Raw genomic sequence first — 14558 nt, 5'->3', positions numbered from 1 at the left:
TAGGAGTGTCTCGTGATCAATCATGGTGTCGAAAGCCACCCATTTAGACCTGAGGCCAATTCTAAAAGAATGTCTTCTAAATCCTAAAAGTTTTCTGAAAAACCTATGTTTCTATGTCAGTGTTGCTCAACCTTTTGTCATGTCAAGGACCCCCAGAATTTTCTGTATTTGGCCACCATCTGAAAATATGTTGCAGGGACCCCCCCCCCAGAAGCAAAAAATGTTCGCTCTGAAAGAATATATATTCAAAGATTCAAGTGTCCTTGAGCAAGACTCTGAGTCTGAACCCCTAATTGCTCCCCGATGTGCAGGCTGGTGGTGCCTTGCATTGTTTAATTCCTAAGTTCGCCATAGGAATGGGTGAATTCTCCATTTACAGCAACTTGCGACGGGACGGGTTTTCAAGAAAGGTAACGGTAACAGTGACCTGTCTTAACTACTTCGAAAATGCGATAAACACCCATGGGGCAGAAGACCAGAGAAGAAGCTCCACTGATCTCATTCCCTGCAGATTCTGCAATAAACAATTATAATAATAATATGTAATACTATGTTCCCACCGCATTTGGAATCCCAGCCATCAAAAGGTGACTCCCTATACCCTCTTTCAAAACCGCCAGAAAAGAGCACTGGTCTGTCTTGAAGTTTTCCTTCCCATTGTTTTATCTGTAATTTCATTTTACTGCTCCTATTATTGAGGATTTCTTGTATAGGATTGAATGCCTTTGTGTGTCTTGCTGAATTGAATACATAGTACCACCATGGAAACAAGCCCTCAGGGCCTCTTTTGTTATCCTTTTATAGCATCATTGTATAACTGTACCTCTGTACTTTTTGCAAACTTGTTAATAAAGTATGCAATCAATCAATTGTTGGATTCCTGCTCAATGACATTTTTTATCTATTCTAGCCTTTTGCCATGTCTGCATGCAACGATGCATCTCTTGTTTAATACATATTAATATTCACATGACATGTAAACACATTGTGGCGCCTAAATCCCTATAATATAGGGATTTAGCCGTCAGCAGCCGTCAGCCGTCAGCCGTCAGCAGCCAGTAGCACCTAATATTATTAGGTGCTACTGGCTGCTGACGGCTGAGGATGAAGTTGAAACTGAAAGAACTGAGGTCCAGAATGTTCGTTAAGAGTATATTAAATCATATTTATTTACTGTCAAGAATCCTACACTTTGAATGTAAATAACATTATAACAAACAGTCAACGTGGTGATTGCAACAGTCCCCGTCTGCACAGTCAGAAAACAGTTTGCCTCCTATCAGCAACACCTGCAATTCGTTAGGGACAGGGTTAAATACCCTCCCTGTATAGGCCTTGATTGATAAATTGGCATTGCCCTGTAGTGACATCAGAGATGATAAGGAGGCTCAAATGGCTCTTACACACATGAATATGTAATACCAATTCATATACAGTAGAGTATAGTAACGTGGTAGCATGTGTTTATAAGAGTGTAAATATATTTTTCCAGGTGGGTAAATATTTTCAGATATTGTTAAAAAAAATTGAAATTAGCACACGTGTTGACTGAACCTTCCAACATAACAGAGCAATAATTATATCTGTCTGTCGGCTGGATCAATCAACACGTACCAAGTTCCTTCTGCTCGCTGCCAGTGGATTCACATCTTCAGCATCCACTAGGGGGCGTACCGACAGCAAGCATACTCATGTTCGTTCTGTTGTCATGGCTGCCAGTTCCCACCTGATGTTGTGTGGGAGTCCAGACTGCTGCAGACCGTACTGAATCACCGCTAGCTTACATAACATCTTCAGACTTGGATTAAAGTCTAAAATGTACAGGTCATCTGAGGGCGAGTTGTCAGACTGGAATCCTCCAAAGAGGACAATAACATCTCCCACCACAACGCAGCTGATATCATCCTCTGGGCCGGTCCCCTTGGGCTCAACATTCTTCCAGGAGAAGGTCTCTGGGCTGAATTTCCACAGATGACTGAAGCGCTCGTTCCTCGTTCGTAACTTGTGACCACCAAAATAGTACAGTTCTCCATTGTAAGTGAAGGCTGAATGACCCAAACGTCTTTCGAGAAGGGGAAGTGGTGCCGTTGCGTTCAGCCAGTGGTCGGTCTCCGTGTCAAACACTCTGATGTAGTTGTGGTAGTCCCACCCGTCCAGATAGCCCCCAAATACAAACATCTTTGTTCCGATGAGGTTGGCAGAGTGACATGATGAAGCGGGCGGTGGAGTTCCTCTGGTGGTAATTGTGGTCCAGACCATCGTGGCGGTGTCTAACTTGCACATGTCATTAGTGAGTCTAAAATTCTGGGTCCATCCTCCATGGATGAACATGACCTTCCTCAAGGCACAGGCTGAGTGGTTCGTCCTCCCCTCTGGGACGGTCCCCGACACCTCGGGTTTGAACCATCTGTGGTCGTCGACATCAAACGCATGAAGCTCGTTGGAGTAAGGATACCCTCCCCAGACGTAGATGTACTCGATCAGCACAGCTGTGTGGCCTCTGCGCTGGGAGGGAACATCGAGGGCGCGTCCTTCTCTTCCGGGTGTCACTGGGCTCAATTTCATCCAGCACAAAGTCACTGTGTTGAAAACGTGCACGTCGATGTGATCACTGTTGATCGCGTTACAGTTGGACCCTCCGATGTAGAACACGCTGTGTCCCACTGTGACATAAGGAGAAGCAGTACGATCTTTTAAAGCTCCTCCTTTCAGATGTGCAGTCCACCGGAGCATCTCACACATACAGTCAAAGTTACGTTAAAGATAATTCATGAAACGTTGTTGCACTGTAAAGTAATAATACACTTTTAGTGCTCACGCTACCACTCATATACAGTAGGTACAGTGTCCTCCAGGCACTGACGTCACATTGATGACATCAACATGACATTCTAAAACGCTTAGTCCCAATACTTGATTCTGATTGTCTGGTTGTGAACGCAGTGAGCACTAACTATGAGACCTAGCAGATCATGTCTGTCTGTCTGTCTGTGTGTCTGTCCCGCTGTTACCCAAATATGGAGTGTGTTGCATCAATCACAAACAAATCACTCAGCTCCATATATGGGCACAAAAGGGGCCAGGTCAAAAACTTAAATTAAAAAAAACTTAACTTAAAAAAAAATTAACTTAAAAAAACAATATTAAAAAAACCCAAATATGTACGAGCTGCGTTCGTTTCCCGCGTTTGCGCGTCTTACTTGTTTCTGATTAGACCACGTAGTAGATCTCACGATAATCCACACCTTCAATCACTTAATATCATTCCCAGCTGCGTTACATTGATCCCGCAGCTCTGTAGGAAGGGGAACACCTGTACATGCAGTGTACAGGGTTTGATGAGGTCAGATCAACATATGGAATTAATTCTGTATTGGCCATATATGGAGCGTGTCATGAGGTGTGACGGACTGACTGACAGGTTTTGCAGGTTTTCATATAATAGTAAACTGCGACCTACAGTATACCATAAGCCACCAAATCTCAGCCACCAAAAATCTCTGTCCACAAGAACATGTCTGTGTACAGAATGTGTGTCTGACTCTGGAGCATAAAGGCTCATACATAGTCTGGATTTACGGTGGTGAGGTGACCACCGAACTACAACATGACGTCACTGAGCCGCGGTGAAGAGCAAACCACCGCCACCGCTCCAGCCCTTCTCTCTGTTTTTACTCACCACCGCTCAACGTTATTTCAGCTCCGGTGGTCAGCTCACCACCGGAGCGGTGGTCACCTCATCACCAAAAATCCAGACTATATGAATAGGCCTTTACTCATATAACTCGTAAAACTCATAACTCACATACTGTAGCTCAATTAACACAGCAGAACAGATGCAGGTTAATCTGTATGAGATAGTAAACACCCTAGGGGTCGCCTTGCAGACGGGGGGGGGGGGGGGGGGGGGGTCGACGGCCAAATACATATACCGTCATTTCTGGGGTCCATGGCGTGATTTTCTTTGACAACCACTGCATAAGGATTTAGAGAACATTTTCAAATCCAACGTATGGTCTTAATGGGCTACATGAATGCCCTACATCAGGGCTCTTATAGGGTTAGGGTTAGATACAAAAATATTATGAATACATATTTTTATATTTTGGTAGAGTTACAATATCGTCACACCCCTATACTGTCTGCCTCCTGGACCGAGCATCGAAGCTGGTTCCACAGGAGAAGAGCCTGACACACACACACACACACACACACACACACACACACACACACACACACACGTTTGTTTTCCCTTTTTGCTTCCTTTATGATGAATTCCTGTTCTGTTCTTTAACTATATAGAAGTGTCTATTTGTACGTCTCTAAATGTTTTGATGAATTGAACGTGGTGGACCCTGTTGTAAACAAGTGTAATGCTTAATTGGGTCGTCCACTCACAGTTAAGTCTTTGTATTGAGTTTGTGCTTGAAATGTACTGTAATTCTGCAAACTGTTAATAAATATTTCAATCAATCAATCTATAACCGCTCCTATCCGGCAGAATAGCAAACGCTCCAACTGATATCTCAAGGTTGTTTATTTCCCCAAGACAACGTGAAAAACTGAAACACAAAACATAACAATATCCTTTTAAACACAAGGAAACATGAAATATGAATGTCCTTGTTGTTGTCAGTCAATCATGATGTCCGTGTTATATATAAACAAACACAGTGAGACGTACACAAACAATTAAACGATCGACAGAATTACAACACTGTTTACAAACAGAGAAAACAACAACATGTAACATACCGTGTGGGCCTTCTGCAGATTATTTTAGGAGAGCTACGTTATCTTCTCTTATATTCTTTATTTAAGGACACTCTTTTTAGACGTGGGAATAACTGGGAAGAGCTCCTTGCACCACTGAATTCACTGAAACTCAGCTTGTTGTGACTGAGTTCAGCTCACACAGGTGCAGTCAGTCAATGCTGCCTCACTCTAATCACAGGGCTCTGCTCCTGCATGCCCTTCTAGGTCATAATGAACAGCAATAAAGGACCACACACAGCATACAAATACAATATGTACCCAAATAAACATACATAATGTTCCCATATTATACATTTTCAGAAAGGTAAGCAATAAAATAGAATATTACAAAATACCCATTGCTGGGACAGCTACACAATCAAACAATCAAACACACACACACACACACACACACACACACACACACACACACACACAGTCACACGCACACACTCACACACGCACACACACACACACGCACACGCACACGCACACGCACGGCTGCGATTCACCCTCCAGACCATGTGGTGGCGGCGATGCGCCCACTATGAAAGCGGTCTGTCTGCACTCTGCAGCCTGCTCGGCTCGCCTCGCCTCGCCCGGCTTCAGAAGCAGAAGCAACATTGCATTAGATTAGCATCACAGAGATTAGCATCATGTCTGCATCGTGTGTTGGTGGTCTGTCTAAACTGCAGTCCCTCAACGGACTGTTTGCCATATATAAGAAGCCAGGAGCCACCTCCGCAGACGTGTTGAACACACTGAAAGAAACCTTGCTGAAAGGTGAGTCTTATAGCTCTGTAAACACGTTTAGTCTGAGTTTCACATTATGTGTGTGTGTGTGTGTGTGTGTGTGTTTGCTTTGCCAGTGCTGTGACTAGTCAAGTGGACGCTTTAACTACGACTGAACTACATTTCCCAGAAGTCTGTGCGCGCGAAAATAGCCGACCTACAAGCTCACAGCGACGTGCTGTGAGCTTGTTGTAGCTCTGCGATTTTCGCCTCATTGGAAGTGATTCAGCCTGTTGCTGGACTACATTTCCCACAACACGCTACTCAGTAGCACAAAAGCTTCCCAACAACTTGTTGGGAAGCGATTGATTGATTGATTGGAAATTAATATTAACAGTTTGCACAGTCTATCTCTTTGTATGTATTGTATTGCTCTCTCGTATCCCCAACACTGCTGATTGGTCATCTACAATTAAATGTGTTGCTTGTGTAGAAGCTGGTATGAAAAATCCCAATCCACGGAAGAGAAAAAAACAAGACTTGAAAATGGGACACGGTGGGACCCTGGACAGTTCTGCCTCTGGTGTACTAGGTAAAAATCACTGGTGGAATGTACTGTACTGTAATAGTTACAATATTAGTTTCATGTACTGAACTTGGGCTCAGGAGGTAGAGCAGGTCGTCCAATGATCCCTGGGTCGGCGGTTCGAATCCCGGCTCCTCCTCCTGTCCACATGTCGAAGTGCCCTTGGGCAAGACACTGAACCCTACCCCCTTTCTGAAACCAGCTCCTCGCCACTCGCCATCGATGTGCGCGTTCACGGTTCACGCGAGGCTGCGCCATATTAAGTGTCGTCCGAAACCAAGCAGCCTTGAGTGGAAGTGGCTTATAAAGCCCTCAAGAGCGAGTCTGTGCCGATCTAGACTCTTATTGCCTTGTGCAGCCCTGCTCTCTGTCCGCATGGAAACCGCAACCTACAAATGGAAGTACCACCACAAATAAATTATAAATAAACTGCTCCTAAACAATCTTCATCTGATGCAGATTCCAGAATAGACAACGCTCCAACTGAAGCTCACAAGGGCTCTTTATTTACCCCACCGTGAAAAACTATAAATGAAACCACACAAACAAAACAACTTTTAACACAATGATTTATAAACACCATGGATGTATAGGACATGTCATTTTTGACAGTCGCGCTGTATTTCCTTTTTTCAATATTAATGAAATCCACCTGTCACACATACACGATGCAATGCAATATAACAGCTGGAGGGGCACTTCCTGACGAGGGAACCTCCCGAGAGCACTTCAAGTCAAGGGACTGGTTTCAGAAAGGGCCCTACATTGCCTCCGATGAGTCGTTTGGTGTGAGTTCGCCACCATTGTGTGTGTGTGTGTGTGTGTGTGTGTGTGTGTGTGTGTGTGAATGAATTAACCATTGTGAAGCGCTTTGAGCACTTGGAAAAGTCTGAGAAGTTACAGATTACTGTCGATAATTGCTATGACCAAAAAATAAATGAACCATTGAACATCTTAAACATCTGTGTTTAATTTTGAGAAGTGAAAACAGAAAATATAAGTGGTTAAGCCCTATTTTATACTAAGTCTATTCAACATTTCCACCGTGAGGATTGATTGATTGAATACTCGTTTGTAGAAGTGTAAACGGCACGAGGTGCAGTCAGACATTTTGAACACAAAAAAAGTCCAGGGGACTTGTTTCCATTGTGGTCCTGTGCATTGAATTCATCATTCACCATGGCATCAAAAAATACCACGAAAAAAATAACTTTTGTCTCACAGTCTGATACTGTATGTAGCATCTGTGGTGCCAACCATGGTTGGAACTTTGGAAGTTATATTTATTTTGGCTATAAGTTGTTCAGAGTCTGCTCAATGTTTTTGAGGCAGATCGGCTCAGTCCATTATTATATATTTTTTCCCCCCCAAAATTAGAAAATGTATTCTATTGAGTGCAGACTTGAGTTTCTTGAAAGTAAATAAATGCAATGTAAACCCTTGTATTGCAGGTAATACAGAGGAGTTCTGAGTTAGCCTTGTCGATGTTTATCATACATTGTGTCTTTTTACAGTGGTTGGCATTGGCAGTGGCACAAAGATGCTCAGTAAGATGCTGTCTGGTTCCAAGGTGAGTCTGTGACGAGGCGTTTACTCATGTGAGTGAAGAGTCAAGACCGCATACGTAGGTCGAAACGTTAGTCGTTTTTGTATACTAGCACCTAATAAAAGGCTTATAATGTCTGTTTTATTTGAAAAACATCATTGCATAACAATATGAATTATGATGTTTCTTAAATTCTTACATTTTAAGACACAAGAGGACCACTCTATTAAAAAACAACAAAATAATATCAAAACTATCAAAACGACGCTAAAAACGTTTCTATTACTTCTGGTAAAGCGTGTACGCTCTGGGGATGAACGACATCTTTCTGTGTGACTCACAACCTGCACCACTGCACCAGTGTCCTCTTAACAATTTAAGGACTTTTAAATACAAATTGTCAAATAGTATGTAAGAAAGAGGCAAACATTGTGAAATACTTGTCAGGGTCCGTTTTTATGTTTCAAGCCCTCTAAGAAATGCTCCCTCATTTTTGTTCTATGTACGATCAGAACCCTAGTACCTACCAGGCCTGTTCTATGTACGATCAGAACCCTAGTACCTACCAGGCCTGTTCTTTGTACGATCAGAACCCTAGTACCTACCAGGCCTGTTCTATGTACGATCAGAACCCTAGTACCTACCAGGCCTGCTCATTGTTCTATGTACGATCAGAACCCTAGTACCTACCAGGCCTGCTCATTGTTCTATGTACGATCAGAACCCTAGTACCTACCAGGCCTGCTCATTGTTCTATGTACGATCAGAACCCTAGTACCTACCAGGCCTGCTCATTGTTCTATGTACGATCAGAACCCTAGTACCTACCAGGCCTGCTCATTGTTCTATGTACGATCAGAACCCTAGTACCTACCAGGCCTGCTCAAATCACTTCCTGATGCTCAAGGTTCCTTTTGCTCAGACAGAACTAGGGAAGGTAGCATTCTGGCAGTAACACCATCTGCTTGGAATGAGCGCCAGAAGTCCTTAAAACTCAGATTGGGTCAATTCAAGGCAATGCTTTCTAACATTTTAGTTCAGGATTGTTAACTGCTTTATTTAATTGTTTAATTGTCTCTTTTTTTGGGTTTATCTGTTTTAGTTCTTTGTGTGTGTTCCGTCTTCTGATTCATGTACTGTGCGTATTTTGATGTTGCTATATGTATGTGCATGTCATTTCTGTTCATTTATTCTGTTTATTTATTGTTTATTGGGTTGTATCTCAGCTAGTACGTCGGCTACATTGATAATGAGCTGGCCTGTCCCCCAACTGTACTCACAGTTGAAATAAAGGTTATGATGATGACCATCAGGTTTGCATGATTCGTTCTGTCATGATTCCATGAAACAATCTATTTGTTGCTCTTTTTTTCTCCCTTGCAGAAATACTCTGTCACAGCAGAACTGGGGAAAGCCACAGATACCCTGGATGGCACTGGCCAAGTTACACTGGTGAAGGACTATGGTAAATTGTTCCTCCATGTCAAATATCGTCAGGCTGTCAAAAGTGAATCATCTCAAATGTGGTACACGCAAAGCTGGGCATAGGAGGGGCTAGTGCCCCTCAAAATGAGAACAAAATCAGATTAAACCAGTTTTTATGACTTATGAAAAACTAAACGTGTGTGTGTGTGTGTGTGTGTGTGTGTGTCATCATAAATTAATGCCCTACTTGATCCATACTACAGCGTCATACAAAAACACACGCCCAAAATGTTTTTAGCTTGTAGATTTGCTACTGTATTTCTTTTGCCATTAACAGTTTTGTACATATGAGTATATATGCGACGGTATATTTGATTTTTTTTTTGCCCAACAGATCTCGTCACCAGTGGAGACTTGGAGGAGAAATTGAAATTGTTCACCGGTGACATCATGCAAGTGCCACCGCTGTAAGCCAGAACCGTGAATGTACAGTATGAACCCATTTAGCTCTGGTCCATAGCTCTAATGCCGTTGCATTTAGAGCTATGTTACTCTCAACTTCCGCCGCTCGCACGAATGCAGACCAGCCTCTCGTCTTTACCGTAAATAAAAATAACGTTTTTGCTACTCACCAAAACAAAGGCGGGTTGTGTCATTAGAAAGCCTACTTTCCTTAGTGGAACCACGCGTATAAACTGTACTTTTTGGGGATTATTTTTCACCGGAGGAAAGATATTCTCTATGAGGCAATTCTCTGGGCAATATCGGTAGACGGTGCAGTGGAGTAACTAAAAGTATTTTTTCCCCGGTGGAAACAAAATCCTCTTTTGGCCAAAACGTACCGTTTATATGTGTGGTGGGGAGCTCAGAGTGGTTCCACTAAGGAAAGTAGGCTTTCTAATGACACAACCCGCCTTTGTTTTGGTGAGTAGCAAAAACGTTATTTCTATTTACGCTAAAGACGAGAGGCTGGTCTGCATTCATGCGAGCGGCGGAAGTTGAGAATAGTTGAGAATAGTTCTAAATGCAACGGCATTAGAGCTATTGATCAGAGCTAGAATTGTAAATCTGCTATTTTCAGCATGCAACCAAGCAGAAAATGACTTTTAGTTCTACTGGATGCCTTTGCTACTACTCCCTCCCTAACATTTTAGTCTAGTTTTTATCTGTTGATGAAATTGTCAATATACAGTATTTATTCTTAGTTTTAGTTATCGTAGCTTGCTTTTTGTTTAGTTTGTCAGTGAAAAAAGGTAGTTGCCGAACATCTTTTTTCGTCATAGTTTTAGTCGACTGGATCAACACTAGTAACCCATTGTGGGAGGGAACCCGTGCTTTAGCTATGGAAAAATAGCAGATCTACAAGCTTGTAGCGTGGCACTCTGTGCCGCACTACAAGCTTGTAGATCTGCTAATTTTGAAAATTTGTGAAAGTGTGGCGCAAATCTTTGAACATATTCTTTCAGAACGTTTTTAACTCAAACATATTTTCAGATGGGTGTTGGCGGCCAATTACATATATTTTTGGGGGTCCTTTCGAACCACTGACCTAGAAACATGGGGTTTTTCAGAAAACTGTCAGGATTTAGAAGACATTTTGTAGAATCGTCCTCGGGTCTAAATGTGTTTACTGATGATAATGCATGAAATTGTTTTTCAGTTACTGTGCACTGAAGAAGGACGGCAAGAGGATGTCCGTCCTGCTGAAACAAGGACACAGCGTTGAAGCCAAAGCAGCCAGACCCGTTACCGTTTACAACTTAACACTGAAGGACTTCAGCCCACCTCTGTTCACACTGGGTTGGTTCACTTACTCAGACCGGTCACTGTTTACAACTTAACACTGAAGGACTTCAGCCCACCTCTGTTCACACTGGGTTGGTTCACTTACTCAGACCGGTCACTGTTTACAACTTAACACTGAAGGACTTCAGCCCACCTCTGTTCACACTGGGTTGGTTCACTTACTCTGACCGGTTACTGTTTACAACTTAACACTGAAGGACTTCAGCCCACCTCTGTTCACACTGGGTTGGTTCACTTACTCAGAGTCAAACTAGCATTTTTTAATTTCTTTCTCCATTTGTATTTCAAGGATTCTGTTGACATTTTTATATTTTTTATAATTCCACGACCCCACCGGAAGCCCTGCCCTAGGGGAACCTCAGAGTTACCGGCAAATCTTTGTGTGATAACATTAGTAGAAAATAGATCTAAGTTAGCTCACAACGTGAGCTTGTAGATCGGCTATGTTCGGCCAAGAGGTTTGATGGGGAGGGGGAAAGAGCAGATCCAGTACAGAGTGACAGTTCAAGTTGACTTAGTATTGATGCTTTGTTTTTAAGTGGTTAAATGTCTGAACATAGACATTATACACATTAACATGAATCCAACATGATAGTGGTCTCAAACAAGTCTCACAGTAACATGAATCCAACATGATAGTGGTCTCAAACAAGTCTATGACGCTATCCATGGAAAGTTGACGCCTCAATCTGTGATTTCTTCAACATGCTAAACCCATATTATGACAATTGTATTTGCTTTACAGATGTTGAATGTGGCGGTGGATTTTATGTGAGAAGCTTGGTGGACGACCTTGGAAAAGGTAAAGTAATGATGACTTTTATAATAATGTCATAATTAATGTGGTAAGATGAGTCATCAGTCCAACATGAACTAGTAGCAAAATGTACAGGTGTGGGACATCAATTTAATCCAACCAGGAAAGAGTACCCAATTCCCATTCATCATCAATTTGAAAAATAATTGCTCTTTTCTTTCCACCTTCCACTTTTTTCCACCAAAAAAAAATCGTGTTTTGAGATCTCTCTCCTGATTGGATAAAACTGGCATCCTCTTATCTATTTCTTTTTTAACTGATAAGTTACTGAACAAACACTCTATAGAACAATGATTACTATAGGAATATAGAACTGCTTAACACGACTTGGTACACTTTCATTTGTGATGTTCTTACTTAAACCATATACTGTACCAAACAAAAGCATGTTGACAGATCACCTCCACAGTCTTCACACATTAACGCTGTCAGGGACAGGGTGTCCAAAATGGTTAGGAAATGGAAGGGGGATGAAAGTGTTCCAATGCAGCGGATTCAACCGCTATCTCTGTATTGAATAGGCGAAATCATCCGTTATCAGCACCTTTCAATAGGGCCAATAGGGCCATACTGACATATACTCGCCCTTGGCTGAACGTGTCATTTCCAACTCTTATTGTCGGCGCATGGAAACTATAGGGGCTACTAATATAATATATACTATTCTCTGCCTATCGGGACGTAACTCGGACGGCGCTGAGTCGGGTCTGGTGGCCGTCGGAACGCTTGGCACGGCGACTCGCTCGGCGGGGCCTCACGTGGCTCAAGGCCACCAGACATGGCGCGCCTCCATCATTGACATCAGTGACATTATCACCCGTCACAATAGGTGATGCTGCCTCCCCCTGGCCAGCCGGGGCGGTGCGCCTGATGGAGGGGAAAGGAACTGGTTGGAATAACGTGTTCCTTCCACGCGCTATACGTCCAACCAGGGAAACTCCCCCCTGTCAGGTGTTGTAAAGGAGCAACTTGGACACTCAGGCATGAAGGAAGCATGAGTTCAAGTCCGTTGCTCTCCCCTTGTCCCCCATATATGGGGACTAGGTTGGCGGAGGGTGTGTAGAGCCCAGGATCACATTAGATGATTGACACAGGGGTGAAAAATGGGTTACAAAATCGTGGGATAAAATAAATATATAAAAAAAACAATAGGTGATACTGACATACTGAAACAGTGAGTACCGTATATGCCAGTATGGCCATACTGGCCCTATTGAAAGGTGCCGATAACGGATGATTTCGCCTATCCAACACAGAGATAACAGTCGAATGGGGATGTCCAATGGGTCCAGTCCAGTCAGTGTACTTATTACTTATAGGTCACAAGCGCTTGTTTTCTGCGCAAGTGCTGACATGTTTTGCCATTGAGCTAATAGAGCTGGCCTGCTTGCTCAGGGGACATCTTGCATTTAACCTTCAAGGCCACTGCAGGCTGCCTAAAATAGGGATGTACTATTAATTTCTTAATTGAACTGTCAGTTATTACTTTGTAATCGATTGCATTGATTTGTTTGATTATTATAACCGTTGCACCCTTCTCTCTCTCTCCCAGCTGTGTCCAGCTGCGCTCACGTCAAAGAGCTGATCCGAACCAAGCAGGGTCAGTTCACCTTGGAAGAGCACGCTCTGCACCAACACCACTGGACCCTGGAGAGGATCCTTCAGTGTCTGCAGCCCTGCTCAGATGAACAGAACACGCCACCGGACCCCCTGAAGACTGACTCACACACACCACCAAACCCCCTGAAGACTGACTCACACACACCACCAAACCCCCTGAAGACTGACTCACACACACCACCAAACCCCCTGAAGACTGACTCACACACACCACCAAACCCCCTGAAGACTGACTCGCACACACCACCAAACCCCCTGAAGACTGACTCACACACACCACCACCCCCCCTGAAGACTGATTCAAACACACCACCAAACCCCCTGAAGACTGATTCAAACACACCACCAAACCCCCTGAAGACTGACTCACACACACCACCAAACCCCCTGAAGACTGACTCACACACACCACCAAACCCCCTGAAGACTGACTCACACACACCACCAAACCCCCTGAAGACTGACTCACACACACCACCAAACCCCCTGAAGACTGACTCGCACACACCACCAAACCCCCTGAAGACTGACTCACACACACCACCACCCCCCCTGAAGACTGATTCAAACACACCACCAAACCCCCTGAAGACTGATTCAAACACACCACCAAACCCCCTGAAGACTGACTCACACACACCACCACCCCCCCTGAAGACTGATTCAAACACACCACCACCCCCCCTGAAGACTGATTCAAACACACACTCTTCTTAACCCATTTAGGCCTGACGTCGAAAAAGTCTTTGTGCCGCATTTTCACCATTTTTCAAAAATAGCAGACCTACAAGCTCGTAGCGCGCCACTCGGTGGCCTACGTTTATGAATGAGGGATCGCCAAATTAACAGTTTGATGTGGACACACAACACGCTCCTGGTGTACATGGACCTTTTCAGGCTACTGTATGTTCAGACTGGCTGTGTCTCTCCAGATTAAAATCGGAGAGGTATTTCCTCATCCCCGACAGCAGTAAAAAGACTCATTCTACTGACTTCATTCTGTGTCAAATGGATATTGAATCGAGTAACAAAGACAAAAGGAAAATAAAAACGAACAAATGTACGTCTGGGTTCCATCCAGTATGGCCTGGGATATGACGTCTTGTGAACACGGCCTTTAATTGTGACCATACATTATATCCCAGGCCTCTTAACCCATTCTGACCGGGAACCCATTATGGTGTTAGCATCATGTTATGCTTTAGCTATTGAAAAATAGCAGATCTACAAGCTCATACGAGCTTGTAGGTCTGCTATTTTTTGAAAAATCG

At 43.4% G+C, this 14558-nt stretch overlaps 1 protein-coding gene across 1 annotated transcript; it reads left to right on the top strand.

Annotated features, from left to right (window-relative positions):
- Positions 1-5401: 5401 nt before the first annotated feature.
- On the top strand, positions 5402-14004 carry trub1 (TruB pseudouridine (psi) synthase family member 1; the record flags this gene model as incomplete). Its single annotated transcript, XM_080764598.1, has 8 exons — positions 5402-5538; positions 5981-6079; positions 7588-7643; positions 9003-9084; positions 9439-9511; positions 10705-10844; positions 11596-11652; positions 13220-14004. Exons 1-8 carry the CDS (start codon positions 5412-5414, stop codon positions 14002-14004), a joined length of 1419 nt encoding a protein of 472 aa, XP_080620724.1. The 5' UTR covers positions 5402-5411.
- Positions 14005-14558: the final 554 nt, after the last annotated feature.

The sequence above is a fragment of the Protomyctophum bolini genome (assembly GCF_963924005.1).
Source record: "Protomyctophum bolini genome assembly, chromosome: 5".
In the NCBI taxonomy this organism is placed as follows: Eukaryota; Metazoa; Chordata; class Actinopteri; order Myctophiformes; family Myctophidae; genus Protomyctophum; species Protomyctophum bolini.
Note: the sequence above shows the minus strand (reverse complement) of the source record. Positions and strands in the feature narration are given on the sequence as shown.